This window comes from Mustela nigripes, chromosome 9, assembly GCF_022355385.1.
Source record: "Mustela nigripes isolate SB6536 chromosome 9, MUSNIG.SB6536, whole genome shotgun sequence".
In the NCBI taxonomy this organism is placed as follows: Eukaryota; Metazoa; Chordata; class Mammalia; order Carnivora; family Mustelidae; genus Mustela; species Mustela nigripes.
Genome location: NC_081565.1, coordinates 91,088,604 through 91,112,734, shown reverse-complemented (window position 1 = coordinate 91,112,734; position 24,131 = coordinate 91,088,604). Strand labels below are relative to the sequence as shown.

The window sequence follows — 24,131 nt, the reverse complement described above, 5'->3', positions numbered from 1 at the left end:
CCTGGTTTTAAATTAATAAGCAATTAAAAAACTGGCAAATAAGTTTGAAGCACCTTCTGGAACCGATGTTTTGCCAATTATCCCTGTCCAGAAAACACAAGTCATGGAAGTCACCTGTAATATGATAAGAGGGGTTTGGGAAAACAATTTTCCCCACTGTCTGACACCTCGCTTGAGGTTCTCATAATGAGGCCTAACGCATTAGACCGCATTGACCGTCTTCCCGTGAGAGGCTGTTACGGACCCCCGCCCTGGGTTTGCTAAGGCCTGTAGGGCTGAGTGTATGTCAGGAAGTGTGTGACATGGTGCCAGGACGGCTGCGAGGGAAACGGAAGTGGGGCGCTTGCATCAGGATCAGGGCGTCCCCAGGGGGTGGGCACGGACGTCTCTTCAGTACATCCCCTTTCACCACACAATGTGTTCAAGCACAGCCTTCAGGAGAACCCAGGTTCGTTCTCATTCCTTTCTACCCAGGTTTCCCAGACTGAATCTTTGTTCAAGTATTCCAAACTTTCCTCTCAACGTACCACAAGCACAATGCCTTTTTCTTTGACCCAGAATCCAAAATGTGCTGCATTTTGGGTTGTTCTGTAATGCATCTTTTTTTAATTTTTAATTTTTATTTATTTTCAGCATAACAGTATTCATTATTTTTGCACCACACCCAGTGCTCCATGCAATCCGTGCCCTCTATAATACCCACCACCTGATTCCCCGACCTCCCACCCCCCACCCCTTCAAAACCCTCAGGTTGTTTTTCAGAGTCCATAGTCTCTCATGGTTCACCTCCCCTTCCAATTTCCCCCAACTCCCTTCTCCTCTCTAACTCCCCATGTCCTCCATGCTATTTGTTATGCTCCACACATAAGTGAAACCATATGATCATTGACTCTCTCTGCTTAAGTTATTTCACTCAGCATCATCTCTTCCAGTCCCGTCCATGTTGCTACAAAAGTTGGGTATTCGTCCTTTCTGATGGAGGCATCATACTCCATAGTGTATATGGACCACAGCTTCCTTATCCATTCATCCGTTGAAGGGCATCTTGGTTCTTTCCATAGTTTGGTGACCGTGGCCATTGCTGCTATAAACATTGGGGTACAGATGGCCCTTCTTTTCACTGCATCTGTATCTTTGGGGTAAATAACCAGGAGTGCAATTGCAGGATCATAGGGAAGCTCTATTTTTAATTTCTTGAGGAATCTCCACCCTGTTCTCCAAAGAGGCTGCACCAACTTGCATTCCCACCAACAGCGGAAGAGGGTTCCCCTTTCTCCACATGCTCTCCAACACATGTTGTTTCCTGTCTTGCTAATTTTGGCCATTCTAACTGGTATAAGGTGATATCTCAATGTGGTTTTAATTTGAATCTCCCTGAGGGCTAGTGATGATGAACATTTTTCATGTGTCTGATAGCCATTTGTATGTCTTCATTGGAGAAGTGTCTTTTCATGTCTTCTGCCCATTTTTTGATATGATTGTCTGTTTCGTGTGTGTTGAGTTTCAGGAGTTCATTATAGATCCTGGATATCAACCTTTTGTCTGTACTGTCATTTGCAAATATCTTCTCCCATTCCGTGGGTTGCCTCTTTGTTTTCTTGACTGTTTCCTTTGCTGTGCAGAAGCATCTTTAACTTTTTATTCCGAAATAACTTCCAATTGCCCAAAGAGCTACAAACGTGGTAGAGGGGATTCTTGTCTCCTTTGTACCAGGTTCCCCCAAAGTTACCATCTTACATTGTCATGGGGCTTTTATCAGGATGAAGGTATTTACACAGTACAATATTAATGCAACGACAAACGTTATTTGGATTCCCCAGTGACCCCACTGACCCCATTCCTCTGCACCAGGAGGCTGTTTACACACCGAGTCTCCTCTGTGTTCTCAGCCCATGCCAGTTCTGCCACCTCTCCTTGCCTCTCGTGACAAGATTAGTTCTGCTGCTTTGTCCGAGGGCCCCGCTCACGGCTGATGACTGGAAGGCCTTCTGTATTCTAGCTGAGAGCCACTCACAGTCCGAGGGACATTCCTTGGCAGCTGGGCATGATTTTTATAATTGTCACAAAAATAACCTTAAAATTTAGGTGTTGGCATTCAGCAGATCATTTTAACGTGGAGACTCCATTTGAAATTTCCTACAGATCACGTTAGATCTCTGAGGGACTACTGACGTCCTGTATCCAGGTTCATCCTAGTTCACAGCAGAGTCCTGTAGAAGGTACTGACGATACCCCTGCTGGCATTTTGCCATGTTTCCCTGTGAATTTTAACCTCTCTCGAGGCCAGGAAGTATCCATGCAGGGAAGCAAATTCAGTAAAAAGATCACGATGTTACCGGCATGTTCCTGGGACCAGCCTCTCCCACAGGTGCTGCTGCCTACCTGCCAACCAGCCTCCCCCACCTGCAGGTAACAGACCCTGAACACTTCCTCCTGACCTTCAGTGAGGACGTACTTTGGGCATGTGTGCCAAGCCATCTGATGAACTTGGGGCGGCGGCAGGCATGGAACAGCAGAATCCCCTATGCCGGGGGCGGTTCGCTCCAGCAGGCTAACGAGGTCCCTGTGCACCCAGATCGCTGCTGGACGCTGATGCGCAGAGGGAGTCTGCATCCCCCACCCCCCTCACCTGCCTCTCTCCCCCCTCCGCCCCTTCCTGAATACAGTGTCATAATGTGTACCAAGGAAAACCTATCTGGGGGCCCCCCTAGTGCAGGGCAAAGTGCAGAGCCTGGAAGGTGACCCCACACAGAACATCCTTCTCCCTCCTGGGGACAGTGTGCTAGCTGTGTGTTGCAGCGCTGAGGCGGATGTCGCAGGAGGATGTGTGCAGCACCCAGTGTCGTCCCTCCCACAGGCTGCTGGGTGCTGGATGACAGTCACCATTACAATGGGCCATCCCTGCCGTGGCTTCAAGGTGCATGAAGGGCCACAGCCCCGGCACTCTTCCAGTGACCTTATCACTGAAGGTCTGTTGCCTGCGCTTCTTCCCAAAGGTAAGACGGTAAAGACAGACACACTTGTCGTGCATGCAGGATGGGCCAAGGACCTCACCCGGGGCCCCACGTGGGACCCCACATGCCCCACACCCAGGAAGCAGGACTGGCATGCCGGTCCCTGCTCCACCAATGAGGAAGACACAGCATTTGAGGTTCCTGTGAGGGTGTTGGATGAAAGCTTGGCCCCTTCCACTCTCGACCCCTTGTACAGACACCTCCCCGCAGTCCCTGGGTTATTCAAGATTGTCTGCTGACCACCAGCCAGACTATATTTAAATTGATCTGTCAGAAGTTTTCTGTCTCTGGTTAATCCTATGACTGCTTCCCCCAGCTTTGGTGGCTCTGACAGCAGCAGGGACACGTCCTCAGGGAGAGGAAAGGTTGGCTAGGAAACTCACAGTGGGGCCTGAACTGCTCTGTCCGAGGATGGTGATGACGGTGACCTCGACCCCTGGTATTCACAGAACATGTGCTTGTATGAACCACTGGCTTTACACAGAGAAGAACATGACCCAGGGGGAGAAGAGCCAAACTTCATGCCTCCTTCAAGCTTCAGCGAGCACGAGAGCAGCCGTAGGAGACTCTTCTCTCCGGGACACCAGGGTGGCAGGGGATGCGGTAGCGGGGTGATGCGCATGAAGGGGGACACGCGATGTGATGAGCCCTGGGTGCTGTACGCAATGATGAGTCACTGAACCCTAGCCTGAAACTAACACGGTGCTATGTGGTAACTAACTTGGATGTGGGGGGAGAAAAGATACCCACAGAGCAGAAGTCAAGCGGGTTAGTTGGAAGGGAACAGACCTACCCATCTTCAGGGCATCTATGCCAAACACATAAGTGGCTCTACTACAATTGTTGCCAAGGGAAGTGTCCCCCCGGGGTCAATACTCTGTGGTCCGGGAGGGGGTCGCATCCAGCGGTGGTGTTCTTTCCTCATTCACTCTGAGTTCCAGGCAGGGCCCAGCAGGAGCGGGAAGAGCAGGAGAGAAGCAGGAGCCCATGCTGCCTGCCCCAGGAAGATGACAGGTGTCCCCAGGAAGGTAATGGACATCCCCAGGAAGACGACGGGTGTCCCCAGGAAGGCAAAAATCATCCCAGGAAAGCAGAAGTCAGCCCAGAAAGGGAACAGGCATCCCCAGGAAGGTGACAGGCATCCCCAGGAAAGAGGGGCCAGCGGGCAGATGGGCTCTGGCGACGGTGTCGAGGTCCCCCTGACCTCTCCACTCAGGGGTCCTAGGGCTGGATGTGCTGAAGCCTGGGTCAGACACTGCTGTTACTGAGGAGATTAAGGCGTTTGCTACAAATCTGGTTCCTCAAGAGACAGCACCAGCTGTGTCCAGGTAGCATTCCGGCGATCAGGACGGAGTAGGCCCAGAAACCCTGCCTCGGGGCCCCCAGCTCCCCTGCCTGTGTGCTTCCTGCACTGCACTAGGAGCCTCAGCCGGGAGAATGGGACATTTCCCACGAAAGGCACCCGGAGGGAAACGGTCACTGCAGCTGCCTCAGTGTGAGCCGGGTTCCTACGTGCAAAGACCAGAAATGGCTGGGTAAACAGACCCTTCGACAGTCAGATGAAAATGCATGCTCAGTGCACACCTGTCGCCCTGAGTTTGCTTTAAGTGCCAGAGATCTTGAGGAAGAGAAAGCACCGCACAGGCATTCACATGTGACCTTCCCAGGGACTGATTTCCATGCCCTACGCACCAAGCCTTCTGACTGCAGCTCTGTCTGCATAAAACAGACAAAAATGGGTCAGTCCCATGTGTTTTGTTTTGCTGTCCTCACACAGACTCCTGAACGGGTCATGGAGACCCACTGAGATCTGACCAGAGGCTCTCAGCTCCGACTCGTTACAAGTTCTGCCCCAGCAAAACATGAGACGGTTCTGCCGACTCCCACCATGGAAACAGAGCAAGAACTGCCCAGCAAGCCTGTCACAATCCGAACAGGTCATAAATCCTTCACTTAATACTGAATAAAACGTGTGACTGAGCTCATTCATGTCCCATGAAATCTCTGTTTACAAGGAGTGCGGCTCTGGGACGTGTCCTGATTCTAGGAGGGCATTCTCTCAGCAGCCCCCTGACTCACGCAGAACAGACGGGAGATCAGATCACCCCCGAGGCCATCGGAACAGGGGCACCTCCCTCTGCTGTGGGAAGACCCCTGGGAAGTCCAGGGTCCAGAAGGGCAGGAGGCCAGGCCAGCCCACGGCTCCCCATGGGAGCTCAGCTGCACGCTCTCAAGGCAATGTCTCCTTTTTTAAAAATCCAGTATGGTGGAGGATCATGTCAGGAAATGCAGTGGGGAGCTGCTTGGAAGACAAAAGCATGACAACTAAATTAGCCGCCCATTTGTGACTGCTCAGTCAGCCAAATGCCTCTGGGGGAAAAGAAAGAAAATTCCACTGATGCTAAAACTCGCGTTCTCTTGAAGGACGCTGTATGGCTTAATTCCTAACCGTTAGTAAGCATGCCGTGAGAGCCTCTGATGAAGAGCCGTGGACCAATTACCCGCTGTAGGAAGCAGAGTATTGTCATGAACGCAAAAATGGGGAGGGCTGAGCGTCACATCACATGACAAGCAGCATGGTTTGGGGGTGCCTTTAAAGGATGGCAGGTGAACATGTCAGAGCAAAGCCCACTCCGCCGGTTTCCTCGGAGGGAGCGCAGCAACGGGACACGGTCAGGCTGCAAGGATCGCAGGAAGGAGAAGAGGGGCCCTGGGGTCACCGTCCCCCATCAGTCCCTAGTCCAGGCAGTCTCCCTTCACGTTCACAGCAGCAGAGCAGCGGACCACGGTGGGGCCGGAAAGGTCCCGGCAGCCCTTGTCCCTGGCTATGGTCCTCCTGAGTCCCAGGTTAAAGGGGCAGTTCAGGACTCCCGTGTCAGTTTCAGTATGGCACCTGTGACCCATCAGGGATCCCGGGTGCCTCGGGAAGGATTGCTAACTGGACCCCACCACTTTGGCAGACAGGAAGGCCACCTTAGCTGGTGAATCCTGAGCAAGCGGCCCTGGGCAGAAAAAAAAAAAAAAAAATGAAATTCCTAGAAGGGGCAATGCAGATGAAGCTGGCTGGATGGAAAATCAATGTAAAGATAAAGTGTTTATGCCTTTTCTTAGGGAAGTGATCTGAATCACAGCCTTTCTTCTTAAGCAAATTCTCAGGTGTTGATCTCCGCTTAAGTCATGATCTGGAGGGCGTGAGATCGAGCCCCGTGCCGGACTTCAGGTTCCGTGCAGAGTCTCCTAGTCCCTCTTCCTCTGCTCCTCGCCTCACTCGTGTTCTCTGTCTCTCTAAAAAAAGTAAATAAAATCTTATAAAATAATAAAAATAAAGAAACTGTATGTACTGACTGCTGTCTTACTATGTTCTACATCAGGTAGATGCAGCGATCAGCTACATACAAAATCCCTGGCAGGAGCCATGAGGGTTCAGATAGTTCTATTTTTCCATAAAAATATTGAAAGCTCAGAGACTGCTGGGCAAAATAGGGAGATAAGACAGACACCTTCTTTACAATCTCCAGGTACCATAATATAGACCAAGGACATTTTAGCCACATGATCAAGTTGTCTAACACGGCTTCCATCACCAGATCTTTGCCAAATTTTCAAAAAAGCTACAACTACTATATAGGAAGAATCATCGTCATTATTATTATAAAATCTTCCATATTTTATACGATCCACATGTTACATCATAATATCCTAAACTGAAGGGAACTAATCTGTTCTCCAGCATTTACAAAGTCAAAAGATATTCCAGGAAAGAATCTGAGATGTTGGCTTTAATTTTTTTTAAGATTTTATTTATTTATTTGAGAGAAAAAGAGAGAACACAAGCGGAGTGAGGGGCAGAGGGAGAAGCAGGCTTTCCTCTGAGCAGGAAGCCTGGTGCAGGACTCAATCCAGGGACCCCGGGATCATGAGCCCAGCCCAAAGGCAGACACCCAACCAACTGAGCCACCCAGATGCCCCCGGGATGCTGGCTTTCAACGGAAAATATGTATAGATAATCCTTCAGAAGGAATATTGACCAACCGTGCTGTCTAAATTCTGCCTTGGGAATGGGTATGAAATCAGATGGTAAAATGAAAGAATATTTAATGAAATATGTATTGTGTACAATCAGAGTAGCAACAGCCACAAGAAAGAACCTCATCGAGTGATTGCCACATTCTTAAAAAATTAATTTAAATCTGCAAAGAGTGATCTGACTATAGTAAATACCGTTTGTACTTACCATTTTACAATGGCTGCTTATGATAGTCTAAGTTATTAATTTTTTAATTAAGTATAATGGAAATAAATTCATCTTAAACACTGAGATTTTCCCTTCTGATGTTTATAAACTTCCCAGTGCCACCACATTGACAGGACCAGAGGCCTGAATCATAAAAATATTCTGTATATGCAAATCAGAAACACAATACACAGGCCCCTTGGGATCCTTTAAACTAATTAAGGATGGTGCTTATTTGGTTTTTACAGTCTTTGGGCAACCACTGGAAAGTTTAGATGTTAAGCTGGTATTAGAGGAACCACCAGACCAAAAATAGTAAATTTGATCATTTAATTACTAATTGAAAACCAGCTTCAGTGAGAGGCTATTTTCACCGGAGGACTGAAAGTCATCATGACTGATGCTTCCTAACTATCTGGAGGAGAATATATCTGGCCAGAAATGGTTCTTCATAGTAAAAGGCCACGAAGGTGGTCCTCATCGGCATGATCTCTCCACTCCCCAAACTCACCAAAATCCTCCACTGTGTCCTTATGGGTCCCTATCAGTCTATCCGATCACTTGTGGGGTTCCTATACCTGACTTTTGAGGACATGATAAAATTCAAGCTATACTTAAACTGTGATCTTAGAAATACCAAATAAAGGGAGGCAAATGCTCCATTCCATTGTAATGATCTTCAGAATTTACATTTACGTGGGACACAATTTAAAATTTTACTTTCTGGATGAATTATTCACCAAAAAAATTAATCTATCCCTTTCCAAGGTAGTAAAACATTTGCGTTTTCAGTGCATGTATTACTCTGTTTACTGAACTATTATTTGTGCAAAAGTGAAAGCAACTTCATCCATGACAGTCAAGGAGCAAGAGTGAATGAGTGAACACCCCCCCACACACCCAAGAAAGGAGGCCTTTAGCTCCCTTCCCATGGATACGAACACAATCTATTTTCAACAGGAGGCTTTGTCCCGGCTCCTCCCAGGCCAGGCCCTGGGATGGGGCTGTTTCCCCATCACTGCCCTGTGGCAGCTTCCCATCTTGCTGGTGCCGGCCAGTGGCTTGCTGGGTGTTCCCCAGTGCCCATGACATTGGCTCATTCATTTGTTGTTGGGTTTTTTGTTTTAAGACTTTAATTCTATATTTGAGAGAGAGCGAGAAGAAAGAGCAGGAGCTGGGAAGAGAGGGAGAAGCAGGCTCCCCACCGAGCAGGGAGCCAGGCATGGGGCTCCATCCCTGGACCCCGAGATCACTGAGCCACCCAGGAGCCCCGTGTTTGTCGTTTTAGTTACCCACGATAAGCACACTTGCTAGTCACCCGTCCGCGGAGTGCTCTGAAACTAAAAAGGGATGAGAATAATCTGGAGCCTCCAGTAATTCCCTTCTGCTCCAGGTCTCATTTAGGACCACTTGCCGACCATCAGCAGGGAAGGGAAACATCAGAACCAACAGAAAAGAAGAAGGCTCCAGACGCAGGAAGCTAGAAATGATACAATGCTGAACCTGCTTCTTCATTTCCATCCAACTGCGATATAATTACTCTTCGAGCCGCAAGAAAGAATATGAAGTAAGAATGGTCGTTATTCTGTCTGAGAACGACGCGTGATGGGCTAACAGCAGACAGCATCAGACTCACCATCTCTGCGATGAAGACTTGCGAACCCCGGGCCGTGGCTGCTGGACAGCTGTGACGAGCAGCTGAAGGACTCTCGAGGCAGCGTGGACGCCAGCGGGACATCACAGCGATCTGTGGGGAAAACCGCAAATTCAGACTAACCCCTGCTCCAGGCACCCCCGACTTCTGCCCTCCCTGCCCTCCTGCTTCCTCGCCCTCCTCGCCTCCCTCCTGTCCTTGCTTCTACTGAACAGGCCAAGAAAATGCTAGAACCGATGGCAGGCGTCGGTCTTGATCAGAGGTGGGTTAGTCGGTGGCAAAGAAAATAAAACCCCCGATGGGTAGCACTTGCCATCTTCCGTGGTGTACCTACTCCCATCGTGGGCGTTCCCAGCTGTCAGCATGATGTCAGCAACCCTCGCAAGGGTAAGGGGGTCGCACATGTCACTTCATTATACAGGGTTTCCACCGTGCAGATTAAGAGATTAAAATAACCTCAAGAGCATAGACAAGAGTGAGATGCCATGAAAGAACGTAGTACGTGGTGAGTTTGGAGAATTTACCTTTGTTCTTAACATGATTTACTTAACTGTAACTTTAGACAACTTAATCTTTAATAATGACTGTGTTTTAACAACTGGCTTACAAAATTCATGGAAAGTGAATGAATGGCTCTTCCTGGCTGCTAAAAGTGGTTCCAGCCCACTGCCCCTCAGTGGAAAACTATTAAAAGAATTTCCTTTAAAATCAGGAAGAAGACTTTAACAGGCATCACAGCTTCTGCTGAAAGCAGCTCTCAAAGTCTTATCAGTACATAAAAGAACCTTTAAGAATTAAAAGCACAGAATTGGGAAAGGAAAAAAAAAAAATGAAAAAAGCAACCACCATCACTTCCAGATGATACAACTCCAGAGGCACAAAGTCCAAAAGTCAGTAAGTGACTGGTTTCATAGCTCAACATCCCAAAACCGATTTCATCTTAAACTCTAACTGGGGTCCAACGATAACTAGAATAGCAAATAACAACCAAACACATAAAGTATCTAAAAATGAATCTTACAAAACTGTGCAAAACATTTATGGGGATAATTATAAAAACTGTACTGAATGACATTAAAGAAAAACTGAGTAAAATACAGACTTCCGCGATCACAGACCGGAAGATTGCATTTATTTTAATATTTTTTTTAACTTATGTGATAGAGAGAGAGAGAGAGATTACAGGTAGCCAGAGAGGCAGGCAGAGAGAGGGGGAAGCAGGCTCCCCACTGAGCAGGGAGCCCGATGTGGGACTCGATCCCAGGACACTGAGATCATGACCTGAGCTGAAGCCAGAAGCTTTAACCCACTGAGCCACTCAGGTACCCAGAAGACAGCATTTTTAAATGCTCAGTCATCCACAGTTTGAGCTAAAGACTCATTAGAAGTCCAGTCAAAAGCCCAAGAGGATTTTTCATAGAAACTGAGTCGGGGAACCATGACTCAACAGTTCATAACATGGGGTACAGATATGATTTAAGGAGCCTGCAAAGACAGAGAAAAACTACATCTTTATTTTCATTAAACCTCCTGCTAAAATTCAGCATTTTCTTTAACCATGAGCATAGACAAACCACAGCATCTTCAGTAGTGCCCATGCTTTTTTGTTTGTTTGTTACCATCATAAGTTACAGACCATCTGACAGCAATCATTGTCACAATATCTAGAAATATCATTTATGTTCCTCCTTACTTCCAAATGATCGTATTTGACCCAGCACTAGATTTTGTTATTTAATGAGTTAATAACAAAAAAACATTATATTATAATTTCTGATTTATGGATATCAGCCCTTCACTGTAACTGGCATATATATACATATATACATATATAATGCATCTATAACCATTGCTATGAGAAGGGACACAGACTTCAGCGAAGTTCCAAAGGGGTTTGTGGCACAGGAAGGCCGAAGAAGCCCCCGTGATGGATGTGTGCACAGGGAGCACAAAGTGTTGACCTATTACTGGGGTATGCTTAGTACTTTAGAAAATTCCAAAAGAGGAGTGTTATCTACAGGTCATGGTCAATGGAGCTAACTCGAGAGTTAGCCTAGAAGTCTCTCAGGTCTAGCATGTTGAGCAGAACAGGCCTGCATTAGTGTCCCGGTACATAGGTGTTCTGGGGACCTCACCACCACCTTGAAGTCACACAGCAGACTGACAGCAAGAGAGGGCTATTCCCATTGTGTGTCTAGGGAAGCCTGCTCTCTTCCCAGCCCTGGCCCCACACGGGTCTGTCCTGATGCTAGTCCCCTCTGCTCACACTGTCGTCATCTCACCACTGAAGCTAGCATAGATTTTGCAACTGGACTGGGGTGGGACTGGCATTCACCAGCCTTGCCGACCCTTGGGTGTCACTCATCCTTCGCTAAGCCTCGGCTCTCTCCTCAGTTCAAGGGGGAATCAATCACATGACTGGACAGTGATGCTATCACATGATTATGCAATGGGGAGCCGACCCCCACAACTGTGCAGTGGGCCGTTACACAATACAAGGGAACTCGCACAGCAACGTGGCAGGAAGTACAAGAGGGACCCCCTCACTGAGAGGACTGCTGAGGGTTGAAAGTGTTTGCTTTTATTCTTCTCACTCTGCTAAGACAAGTCAACACTATTAAGTTCCTTCAAAAGATGCTATAAGGACATGTTCCCCATAGAGAGATATGAAAGGCAGTGTTCAATGTTCCAAACTATATTGTCATTTTTTACTCTTACTTCATGAAGCTTGGCTATGAAGCTTCATCTTTAAAAAGAAGAAGAAGAAGAAGTAATAGCTTTAGTGCTGTAATCTTTCTTTGGAAGAACAATTTATAAAATTTATTTTTAAATGCCAATGTTTTTTATAACCCTAACTTAGAGGCTTCAAAACCAGTGTTCCAATTTACTCCAACGTAGTAGAAGTTGAGGACTTGTGTGGTCAAAAACAAGGTGGTCACATACTTATAAGGTACCTGGAGAGGAGAAGTTCAGGATTTGGACAGTGTTTTCCAGGCATTTAGTGTGTTTCTAACTGAATTTAATCCATGTAAGGTGAAGCCTCCAGAGCCATCCCAAACCTACATTAACTACTGTTTTCAACCTGAAATGTTTAGGTTTTCTACTATGATACCCGAAGCAAAAATTGTCAAGACCCAACTTAATTTTCTTTTTTCTTCGCATCATTATAAAACATGTGAATCCCACTAAATGAGTATCTTTCTCATGAATAATCTGATAAACATTATTTCTATCCAAGAAAAAGATGATTCCTGAAATGTTTCAAAGGTACAAGAATTATTCACAAAGTATGAATTCTGACAAGTGAGATGGCAATCAACTTTAAACAACTACTATTTATCACTTAGAGGGAAAGCAAGTTGAGTACAAATAATAAGCTTTTGAGAATTAACATATGAAAATAGACAGAGAATATTGCAGCTAAGTAAGCTAAAGCAATTTTATTTCCCTTCATAATAACCACTCATATTAATGAGAGTGAGTCCATGGAATAATCTTAGTTTTGAGATGCACTCATCCTTCAGTGGTTCAAATGTACTCCAAGTGAGGTTCTCAGAGAGGCTTAAGAATACTAAAGGAAAAGTAATGGTCCATTGTCATGGGTTTTAGAGAAAACACAAACACGCCACAATTGTTCATGATTTATGTATGACTCAGATCAGAGTGCTAGAGACGTCCTTATGTGCATTCTGATATAATAAATCCATATATATGAAATACTCAAACCTTGTCTCACTAGGTGCACCTATTACAATGTCATTTTAATCAAACGCCTATTGTATGTCTTACCAGCAGAATAGCCTTAGACTGAGATTATAAAACAATATTCCAGCTTCTGTGTTTTAAAATTATATGTATTTTTTCCAGGTGAAATCTTAGAAATTTGGAACTTCCCACAACTGGAGACAATAGAGGTGGCTTAGTCTTCCCACTCTAGGTGAGCTGATCTGGGGGTTTTCTAGGCTCTTGATCTCTTCTGAAACTATTTAAATCTACCCTTCCCCACAGATAGAAAAGAAGCCCAGACAGACTCCGTCAGTTAGCCACAGCCTGTCTGTAATACATTTGTTCTGGTTTCTTTGACACTTCAAATTCAGTTTGTACTTAATTATGTGTAAGTGGTATCTTTTCAGGATGCCTAATCTTCTGGATGAGATTAAAAATTCCTCCACACAGAACACTCATGTTTGTTTGTTTGTTGCTTGTTTCTCATCCTTCAGCATATCACAGTGGACTCCAGTCCCTGGAATGGAACAGAGAGTATGACCTAAATCCCCCCGACTTCCAGCGCTACTTGCTCCTCCCACATGAGCAGCTGGAATCAAGGCCCACACAGGGTGCCCCTTGGCCACTAGACCAGCAAGGACATACGGACTCAGAAGAGCCTGAAGATACCTAGAAATCTCTCTCCATCAGGAGGAATGAGGCCCAGAGCTGCTGCTCCAATATTCCTCGATCCCTGGTGGCCCATCAAGGCCACTGAGAACTTTGTGAACATCTGGGGCCCCCACGCCTTCCTTCCTGAAGTGTGTGCTTTCAGAGTCCCAATGCGTACAGGTTCGGAACCAGGCTGTCAGCACTTTGGACGGCAGTGCTGAACTTGGTCAGGGTTCAGGGGCACTGGCTAGTCTCCAACCCTCAGGTGCACACACCTGTGCATGTATGAGTGATAGTAATGCCCCCCTAGAAGCAATGGGACATTCTGTAAGCATGGCATACAGGGTGTTCTAGGGACACGATTCTCCAATCCCATCTCAGTCACCTCCACCCTCACTTGCCCCTGAAAATGTGTGCTGCTGTGTGCTCAGACCGGCACACCCCATGTAGACCCCATGTAGGACTATACTTGGCCACCAACTTGGCATCGAATGAGTTTGAACAACTGCATGAGTTTAAGTCTGAGTTACTTAATTTTATGATCCTCAAAGCCCAGCATATTAGGAGCCCAGCTGTAGGAAAGCAGAGGTGATTTCAGATTTCTTGTCTGTTCCAGTAAGTTGTGCATGCCAGTAATAGAATACAATCATATCTCTGTGAGAACCAAGTCAGAAAGGACAAATTACACCAAGTTCCTGGCTAATTTATTTATCTCACCCATGCAGAGAGTGCTTGCCTACCCATTAGCACAGTCCTAAGTTAAGCACTCTTGTTTTTACTTCTAGGTTTGCTCTCCTGTCATAACCTATGTTGTGAATTATCTCAAAGGTTGGGTTTATGTTCACTGAATTAAATGAGAGCTATTTAATTAATAGCTCTAAATCCAGATGTTGCCTTTAAAATTATTCCTTGGTGTAGAAGGATTCACCTTTTTTTGTAAGTTAAATGGTAACACTAAAAAAACAATTTGCCATTGATTTTAGTGGGGTGATAGCAAATTAATACTCATTAATTGCAACTATTATTAAGTATGAATTTGAAATAATTATTGTTCTTATAATTAAATAATACCTCAATTCCCTCCAGCTGAGTGAACTCATACTGATAGTGTTTCCTTTTTTAGATCAAAGCATTTGTAAAATGTCTTATATTTTTTTGAGAAAATTCTAAATTACAAAATTACATATTCCAAATGCTTTATACAAATGGTAGAAAAGATGTAACTGGGCAAATATTTGTTAATAAAAAGAGCTTCCTGACTAATGATCTGGCTTTGGTCTTCCAGAAAATCTGCAACTCAAAAGCACAAAATTACTTTTGAAAATGTCTTCTTGTTAGAATACCAAACAATAAAATTGGAAACAGGAAATCAATGGACAAAATCAATCAAATCAAAATCATTTACTGACCTTTGAAAAGGTCAGTAAAAGATTCTTGCCAGGCTAGCTTAAAAAGAGAGAGAGAGAGTTCACAAATTTCTAATAAGAGAGATCAAAGAAAGAACATCACCATAGATCCCACAGACATTAAATGGGTAATAAAGAAATAATATGGCTGACCCTATACCTATAAATTTGATAATCTAATTATCAAATATGGACTAATCCCTACAAGAAACAATTTGCCAATTTCACACAAGAACGAACACAATCCGTATAGGCCTATATCTACTAAAGAATCTGAATCTATAATTAATAACTTTCCAAAACAGAAGCACCATGTCCAGATGGCTTCAGTGACAAATTCTACCAAATATTTAAGGAACGAAGGTTACCAATTCTCTACAAATACTTCCAGGAGCTAGAAGCAGAGGGAAGACTTTCTGATTCATTTTATGACAAATGAATTACCCTAATACTAAAAGCAGTTATAGATATTACAAGAAACCCATAGACCGATTATCTCTCATACACATAGAAGCAAAGTCCTCAACCAAGTATTAGCAAATTGAATCCAACAATGTATAAAGAGAGCAGGTGTAATTCATTCCAGGTATATAAGGTCAATTCAACATTAAAAAACCAATGTAATCACCCACATCAACAAGCTAAAGAAGAAAACCACGCAATCATATAAAGAGATGCAGAAGAAAGTATTTCACAAAATGCAACACCTGTTTGTTGTAAACACTCTTATACAGAGGGGAACTTTCTCATCTTGAAAAAGAATATCTACCAAAAACCTAAAGTTAAATCATACCTAAAGGTAAGAAACTTGAAGCTTTCCTACTCCGATTGGGAGCAAGACAAGGTTGTTCCCTCTCCCCCTTTCTTTTCAATATCCGACTAGATGTCGTAATTAATGCAGTTAGGCAGGAAGAGGAAATAAAAGGGATACAGATTGGGAAGGAAGAAATCTTTGTTCACAAATGACATGACCATCCATGTAGAAAATCCAGAAGAAATGACCAAAAATCTAGAACTAACAAGTGATTATAGCAGCACACAGGATATAAGGTTAACATAAAAAGTCCACCCTTTCTTAAATACCAGCAAAGAACAGGTTGAATTTGAAATTAAAAACACAACACCATGGGGCACCTGAGTGGTTCAGTGGGTTAAAGCCTCTGCCTTTGGCTCAGGTCATGATCCCAGGGTCCTGGAATCGAGCCCTGCATCCTGCTCTCTGCTCAACATGAAGCCTGCTTCCCCCTCCCTGTCTGCCTGCCTCTCTGCCTACTTGTGATCTCTCTGTAAAAAATAAATAAATAAAATCTTTAAAAACAACAACAACAATACAACACCATTTACATGAGCATCCAAAAGTATGAAATACTTGGGCATACATCTAACAAAACATGGACACAATCTGTATGAGGAGAGCTACAAAACACTGATGCATAAAGTCAAAGAACTGCATAAATGGAGAGATGATCTATGTTCAAGGACAGGAACAGTCAATGCTGTCAAGATGTCAGTTCTTCCAATTTGGTCTATAATTGAAGGCAAATCCATAAAAATCCCAGCAAGTTATTTTGTGGATATCAACAAACCAATTCTAAAGTTTACGTGGAGAGAAAAAACTACCCAGAGCAGCCAACAGAATATTAAAGTTGGAGGACTGACACCAGCTAGTTCAAGACCTACTACAGAGCTGTGGCAGTGAAGACAACTCAGTATTGGCAAAAGAACGGACAAATGGGTCAATGGAACAGAATAAAGCCCAGAAGCCCACATAGTAGAGCTGAAGGTACCCAATGTAGCAAAGACAGGCTGTTCGACAAATGGCATGAGGAATAAAGCCCAGAAGCCCACACAGTAGAGCTGAACGTACCCAATGTAGCAAAGACAGGCTGTTCGACAAATGGCATGAGGACAACTGGGCATCCACATGCAACATCAAGAGCCTAGACACAGACTCTCACCTTTCACAAAAATTGACAGTTAGATAAATCACAGATCTAACTGTAAAGTACAAAAAAATAAAATTCCCAAAAGATGGCTCAGGAGAAAATCCAGATGACCTGTGTTTGCAAATGACTTTCTAGATGCAACACCAAAGGCATGATCTATGAAAGAAAGGATTGACCTGCTGGTGTTGATGAAAGAATTTTCTGCTCTGAGAAAGGCACTGTCAAGAAAATGAAAAGATAAGTCACAGACTGGGAGAAAACATTTGCAAAACATACATCTGCAAAGAACTGCTCTCCAAGTATAAAAATAACTCTTAAACTCAATAATTAAAAAGAAAAAAAAAAAAACTCCATTTAAGCACCAGTCCAAAGACTTCCTGGCACCTCAACAGAGAAGATGGCAGATGTCAAATAAGCAGATGACAAGAGACCCGACATCATCCGTCATCAGGGAAGTGGAAATTAAAACAATGGGATACCACCACACACCCCTCAGCATGGCCAACACCTGGAACTGGGCCCACATAAAATGCTGGCACGGACAGAGGGCAGCAGGAGCCCTCATCCATTGCTGGTGGGAGTGCAAAACAGTATGGTCTTTCTGGAAGACAATTTGGCAGGCTCTTAGAAAACTAATATACTCCCTCCGTGCGTTCCAACCGCGCTCCTTGGTATTTACCCAAAGGAGCTGAAAACTTACGTCCACACAGTAACACACACACGCTGTTTCTAGCAGCTTTACTCACTGATGGCCAAAGCCTGAAGTCAAACAAAGTGTCCTTTAGTCAGCGAATGGCTAAAGAAACAGTGGCACAACCAGACAAGGGGATCTTTTCAGCACTAAAGAGAAGTGAGCTATCAGGCCATGAAAAGACAGGAATGAACCTTAAGTGCATATTAGTAAGTGAAAGAAGCAAATTTGAAGAGGCTCCACACTTGGAAAAAGTGAAATTATAGAGACAGTAAAAAGATCAGTAGCTGTCAGAGTTTAAGAGGTAGACAGGAATGAATGGGGGGGGGGGGCACCGGGACTCTTAGGGCAGTGAAGCTACTCTGTAGGGTGCTGTCATGGTGGATACAGGTCTTTATACATTTGGCAAGTCCCATAGAGTGTACAACACCCAGAGTGACCCCTCACATAAATCATGAGCTCTGAGTGGTAACGGATTCATCAGTGTGAATGAAGGAAGCCTCTGGGGTGACTGCTGGTAATAGGGGAGGCCGCGCATGTGTGGGGAGAGGGGGATATGGGAAATCCCTATACTTTGCGTAATATTGCTGAGAACCCAAAATTGTTCTAAAAATAATGCCTCCTAAAAAGCAAAGTCCTTCTTTTTATCAACAACTGAGAATTTACTTACGAATAACGGCTGTGATTCAAGTAACTTCCCTGCGACAAGACACAAGCGATGCAGCTCTACACTGATTTTATCCCAGCTCTACGTCAAGAAGACTCTGAAATTCTGCTCTAGTGCTTGGCTGAAAAATCTATTCCTTCCTGGTTTTAAAATAATGCAAAACTGTGTGACTTCCCAACCTCAGAGGAACCGGCCCTGGGGGAGTGCTGTTCCAGGTTTCTCACGGGCTGCCTTCCTTCCGCACACTAAAGAGCCAAGAATTTGCACCTGTTTCAAAGGCAAAATTTTAGTGATCCCAATTATTATCCATTAAGTTCCCCAAAAAACATTCAGCAAAAGGCACAGACACCCAGTGGTGACTGTGGCTTTAGCATTACAACCGGCACCACTTTTAATGACTCATCCTGCTTCTCATGGAGGATCCACAGGTTTTGGAAAGAACCAATATTTATTATCTTTATTTCCTCAGCTTCTAGCACACTGCCTGGCACGGGGCAGGTATCTGATAAACGTGCTGCATTCAACTGGGCCACGAGGTGGAGAGCAACTTTCTGAAATCTCCATATCTAAGTTATATTTCATCTCGACACATGTTGAGCTCACACCACCCAAACAGCCAAGTTCGTCCTGATAGGAAAAGCCTGCAGGCTTCACTTCTGGGTACAGCAGCTCCACAGGCCACCTGCTGTCACGGGGAGCAGCCGGGAACCCGTGCTGTGCTCTGTGGGTGGCATTTGAACCAGGGCTGGGGAGTCAGCAAGTAAGAAACATGACCACAAGAATGCGGAACCCTCTCCTGCTCCTACTCAGAGGGCCACACTTGAGAAAGTCTGCTGTCGACTCACGTTGGCATTGATGTGGCTCTAAACTTTGAGTTTATTTATTTTTTTAATTGCATTTTTAAAATATTTTATAAGCATATAATGTATTATTAGCCCCAGGGGTACAGGTTGTGAATCGCCAGGTTTACACACTTCACAGCACTCACCAAAGCACATACCCTCCCCAGTGTCCATAACCCCACCCCCTCCCAAACCCCCTCCCCCCAGCAACCCTCAGTTTGTTCTGTGAGATTAAGAGTCTCTTATGGATTGTCTCCCTCCCAATCCCATCTTGTTTCATTTTTTCTTCTCCTACCCCCCAAGCCCCCCACGTAGCATCTCCACTTCCTCATATCAGGGAGATCATATGATAGTTGTCTTTCTCCGATTGACTTATTTTGCTAAACATGATACCCTCTATTTCCATCCACGTCATCACAAATGGCAAGATTTCATTTCTTTTGATGGCTGCATAGTATTCCATTGTGTATATATACCACCTCTTCTTGATCCATTCATCTGTTGATGGACATCTAGGTTCTTTGTATAGTTTGGCTATTGCAGACATTGCTGCTATAAACATTCAGGTTCATGTGCCCCTTTAGATCACTATGTTTGTATCTTTAGGGTAAATACCCTGTAGTGCAATTGTTGGGTCATAGGGTAGTTCTATTTTGCACATTTTTAGGAACCTCCATGCTGTTTTCCAGAGTGGTTGCACCAGCTTGCATTCCCACCAACAGTGTAGGAGGGTTCCCCTTTCTCCGCATCCTCGCCAGCATCTGTCATTTCCTGACTTGTTGATTTTAGCCATTCTGACTGCTGTGAGGTGATATCTCATTGTGGTTTTGATTTGTATTTCCCTGATGCCGAGTGATATGCAGCACTTTTTCATGTGTCTGTTGGCCATCTGGATGTCTTCTTTGCAGAAATGTCTGTTCATGTCCTCTGCCCATTTCTTGATTGGATTATTTGTTCTTTGGGTGCTGAGTTTGCTAAGTTCCTTATAGATTTTGGATACTAGTCCTTTATCTGATATGTCGTTTGCAAATATCTTCTCCCATTCTGTCAGTTGTCTTTTGTAAACCTTGAGTTTAAAAAGAATCTAACTAGGCGTAGCTCACTAACTGGAGACCTGCCTTGCTGACCTATAAATCTGAGCTATCCATTTCAAGGGGCAGAGTCTGATATCCCACAGACTCTACTCACATTGTTAACATGGCTACAGAACAATGGAGTGCACCTGTTTTTAATTTTTGTTCAGACATTGTTCCCACGCCTTACCAATATACTGTGATTCTCATAAAATCACATAGCTCCATTCCATAGATGGTGCTCCTCCATAAGCTGATTCATGGAGCAACAGCTAATAAATATTTGGGGGGGAAACGTAATTTATTTTGAAACTTTTGGACAAATTTTTTAAGTTTCTCAATTTGCACCACCAAAAATTTGGAAAGAAAGTTATTTTATTCCCTCTCTACTATCTGACAGTAAGATGATCAAAAATGACAAGACAAAGTTTTTAAAAATTTACAAGGACACATGAAAGGATTTAGATGTTCATTTATATTTTAAGAAATGTTTCTCCTGCCAGTCCACGTGACAAATCTTAACCAAAAAAAACCAACAACACCCTATTCTATTTGATCGATAAATATTATCACCAATAGTTGAATTTTTAGGACGAGGCTTAGGTGACTCGAGAACTTACTATCTTGGAAAGAATATTTAGTATTCGGGCATTTTCACTGGAAAGAATTTAAAACAACAAATACAAAATAACTAACATATTTCCAAGCTAAACTCACCGTTTCATGAGAATGAGAAACAGAATACACGCCATGGCAGAGAAATATGTATTTTGTGCTTTAAATAATCAACTGGGAGGCTCAAAATCTGGTGTGACCAGCGATGGAAGTCCGGCCACAAGCTCTGCTCTGCAATGGGATCCACCTGCCTTTTGCTCTCCCTCCTGCCTCCTTCCGTCCTCCCCGTCTTCCCTGCGTCCCTCCCTCCCTCCTTGTCAACAAGGACCGTTGTTCAAAAGAGTCTGCAGTTGGGGGCAGCAGGTACAATCAATCCAGTCCAAGCACGAATATTTGTACGTGACCCTTCCACAAAATACCGTTTTTCCCCATTTTGTTGGAGGGAGGAAAACACAAGGCAGTGATTTCTTTGTAGAGCTCCAAGAATGTATACAGGATACATGGGGGGGGGGGAGTTTTTATATTTTGGGATTTGAAATATTATGGAATTTAGATGATTCTGAAAGTTTCAGTACAATCCACTCACAGTTAAGTATTTTCTGGAACAGCCCACTGGTACACAACAGTGTTACCGTTTAATGTAATGTTTACCTAAAAATTATTTGAATTTAAATAGTAACAGTTCACTGAAAACTTGGGTCTCTGCCCAAAAAATTTCCATAAAACAATCATTTTGTTTAATAGTTCATGTTTATTCAAAACTAGAGGCCACTGCTGTTACACAAGTGGAAAATCGAACATTTTTAGGAAGCTTTAGGAAGCACATCAAGCAAATACACACTTACACACTTACTTACAAAGGCAATATATCTATTTGGTATTATTTCCAAGGGTGCAACTAAACATTTCTTTTCAAAATTCACCTGAAGAGGATGGGGATTTTTCACTCCTCTACTAACCTTTCCAGCCATGCTGAGATACAGCACTTGTGTCAAAGACAAGGGGAAATGCTGAAATGTTCAGCAGCTAGTAGAAATTTAAAATTCACAGCATATGTCAAAACACACCGTGTATATATACTGCCATTTCTTTTATAAACCTCTCGATCTGCATCATCTAGGCATTATATAAGACCACAGAATTTAAAATTAGTTTATAAAAGATACAAATCTGCTAACCTTGGGGAATTCCAGATTCTAACAGAAAAATGCGTGATAAAATCCAATGTGTTGTTCTGTTTTAAAATATGAGAAACAGCTCAGACACCCGTAAAAAAATGCCTCCGTAATTTATCAGCAGTAATTGTTGAAACTTAATAATGTCACAAGTATATGATTAAAGTGCTATGAGCACGAATTAAATTGTGCCACCCAAATCCACCCACAGCGCCAACAGCCACACTTGGGATTATCGCTGTAACCTAACAGCAGTTCGTAAGAAAAGGAGATCAGATGAAAACCCACACATTTAAATGACCCCATTCACCTGCTTTCAAGCATAAACACATTTTCTTTGTTTAATCAAGAATATTCTCAATATCAGATAAAAGACAAATGAATGAATAAACATACAATCATATTAAAATATGAAACAGAAAACTTTTTTCCTAAAGAAGAAAAAATTTCACAATGTTGAAGAGCATGTAAAATATCCCATTTAATTCATTTTTCACTGATTATCCTTATATTTTTTTAAAGATTTTATTTATTTATTTGACAGACAGAGATCACAAGTAGGCAGAGAGGCAGGCAGAGAGAGAGGAAGGAAGCAGACTCCCCGCTGAGCAGAAAGCCCGATGCGGGGCTCGATCCCAGGACCCTGAGATCATGACCTGAGCCGAAGGCAGAGGCTTTAACCCACTGAGCCACCCAGGGGCCCCAAAATGTAAATATTCTATATATAGTTGAAAGCCTGAATGATATTGTCCAATATATTCTATACCCAAAATATAAAAGCTGGAAATAATTTCTTCAAATCTCTATATCCTTATCACTTCGTTACATTTATTTTATGTACTTGTTTGTCGATTTTATCCAAGGCTTTCTTTTTTTTTTTCTTTCCCTCTCTTCTTGCTTTCTTTTGAATAGTGTGAAATCTGTACCCCACCTAGTCCTTTTTTTTTTTTTTTTTAATTCTTTTGGTTTGGAAGGTATACTTTCTTTTACAATTCCTCTTTTGGACCTCCTTAAAATCTTATACTACACTCTGGTTTACAATTTAACAAAGCCTACAATCAAACAGATTTTAATTCCCTCCACAAAATAATGCAAGGATCATGAAACACCTTATTCTGATCACTCCTTTCCATGTTGACCTTCCATTACTCACATAGACCTGTCTTTCTTTTCATCGCATCAACTGCACACTGATGTTGCACGTACAGCTTTATTGTTGCTCAAATGTGTGATCGTATTTGCACACTAGCTACTAGATTTCTACATCTCGTACTGCCCTCTGTAATCATGTCCTTTCTTGCTAAACTTACCCATCAGTATTTCTTTAGTGAAGCTTTGTCGGTCTTTCATACTTCTGGATTTTACTTTCTCTATGCATGACTTTATCTCACCTTCACTCTTGAACTAAAGCAACAAGTCTACAGTTCCTGGTTGGTAATTATTCCCTCTCACAAACTTAAGAGTTCACATCCCTGCTTTTATTGTTTGTCATCTGTCTCTCAGACCACTCATACCAGTTTCTCTCTATTCTGGTGTTCAACGGTTCCAACATAAAGTGTTGCTGTGTGTGGTAATTTCTTTATTTTTGTATTACTAGGGATTTGAAGGCCTTCCTGAATCTAAAGATTGGTGACGTTTCAATTCTGGGCAATCTCCATACATGGTCTCTAAGGATCACCTTTCTATAGAAACACCTCTTAAGTGTTTCTTCTTTCCACATCTCCTCCTTCCAGAGCTCCTATCTGACACAGAGATCTTGTTGTGTTCTTCTCCCTGCCCCTTGGCCTGGTTTTCATATTCCCTGCCTCTCTGTCTCCCTATGGAACATGCTGGTTTTTTATTCCACGACTGTCTTCTAATTTACTAAGTCTCTCTCCGCCTGTGTCTAATCTGCCATGTTAGCAGCCCCTGAGTTCTTTAGGCCAATGATAAAGAATTTCATTTCAACACTGTTCTTTCTCAATTCTGCTCAATCATTTTGACCATCCATATTCTCTCCATTCTCCCTGTCTTTTATTTCCTTATACCTATATAATAAATCATACATTATAAATTGATCTTAATATCTACATTTATTTTTATCTATGCAGTTTCTCATTTCTTCTTATTCTCCCTCATGGTGCTTTGTTTCTTCTATGTGTTTTTTTCTTACTTTTATTGTAGGGATGTGTTTCCTGGACATGAATCCATGAGCCTAGATGATTGCAGAAGCAAAACACATTCAACAGGAAGACAGCATGGACAGGACTGGAAGACATTATGCTGAGTGAAATAAGTCAAGCAGAGAGTCAATTATCATATGTTTTCACTTATTTGTGGAGCACAACACATAGCATGGAGGACAAGGGGTGTTAGAGAGGAGAAGGGAGTTGGGATAAATTGGAAGAGGAGGTGAATCATGAGAGACTATGGACTCTGAAAAACAATCTGAGGGGGA

At 43.5% G+C, this 24,131-nt stretch overlaps 1 protein-coding gene across 2 annotated transcripts in view; it reads right to left on the bottom strand.

The window, feature by feature from the left end:
* LOC132024906 (contactin-associated protein-like 3) overlaps positions 1-24,131 on the bottom strand; it is a 157,498-nt gene that overhangs the window by 122,517 nt on the left and 10,850 nt on the right. For both annotated transcript variants that reach the window (XM_059412117.1, XM_059412116.1), the window contains exon 2: positions 8,885-8,995. In XM_059412117.1, coding sequence (XP_059268100.1) covers positions 8,885-8,995 — 111 coding nt within the window. The remainder of the gene's footprint in view (positions 1-8,884; positions 8,996-24,131) is intronic.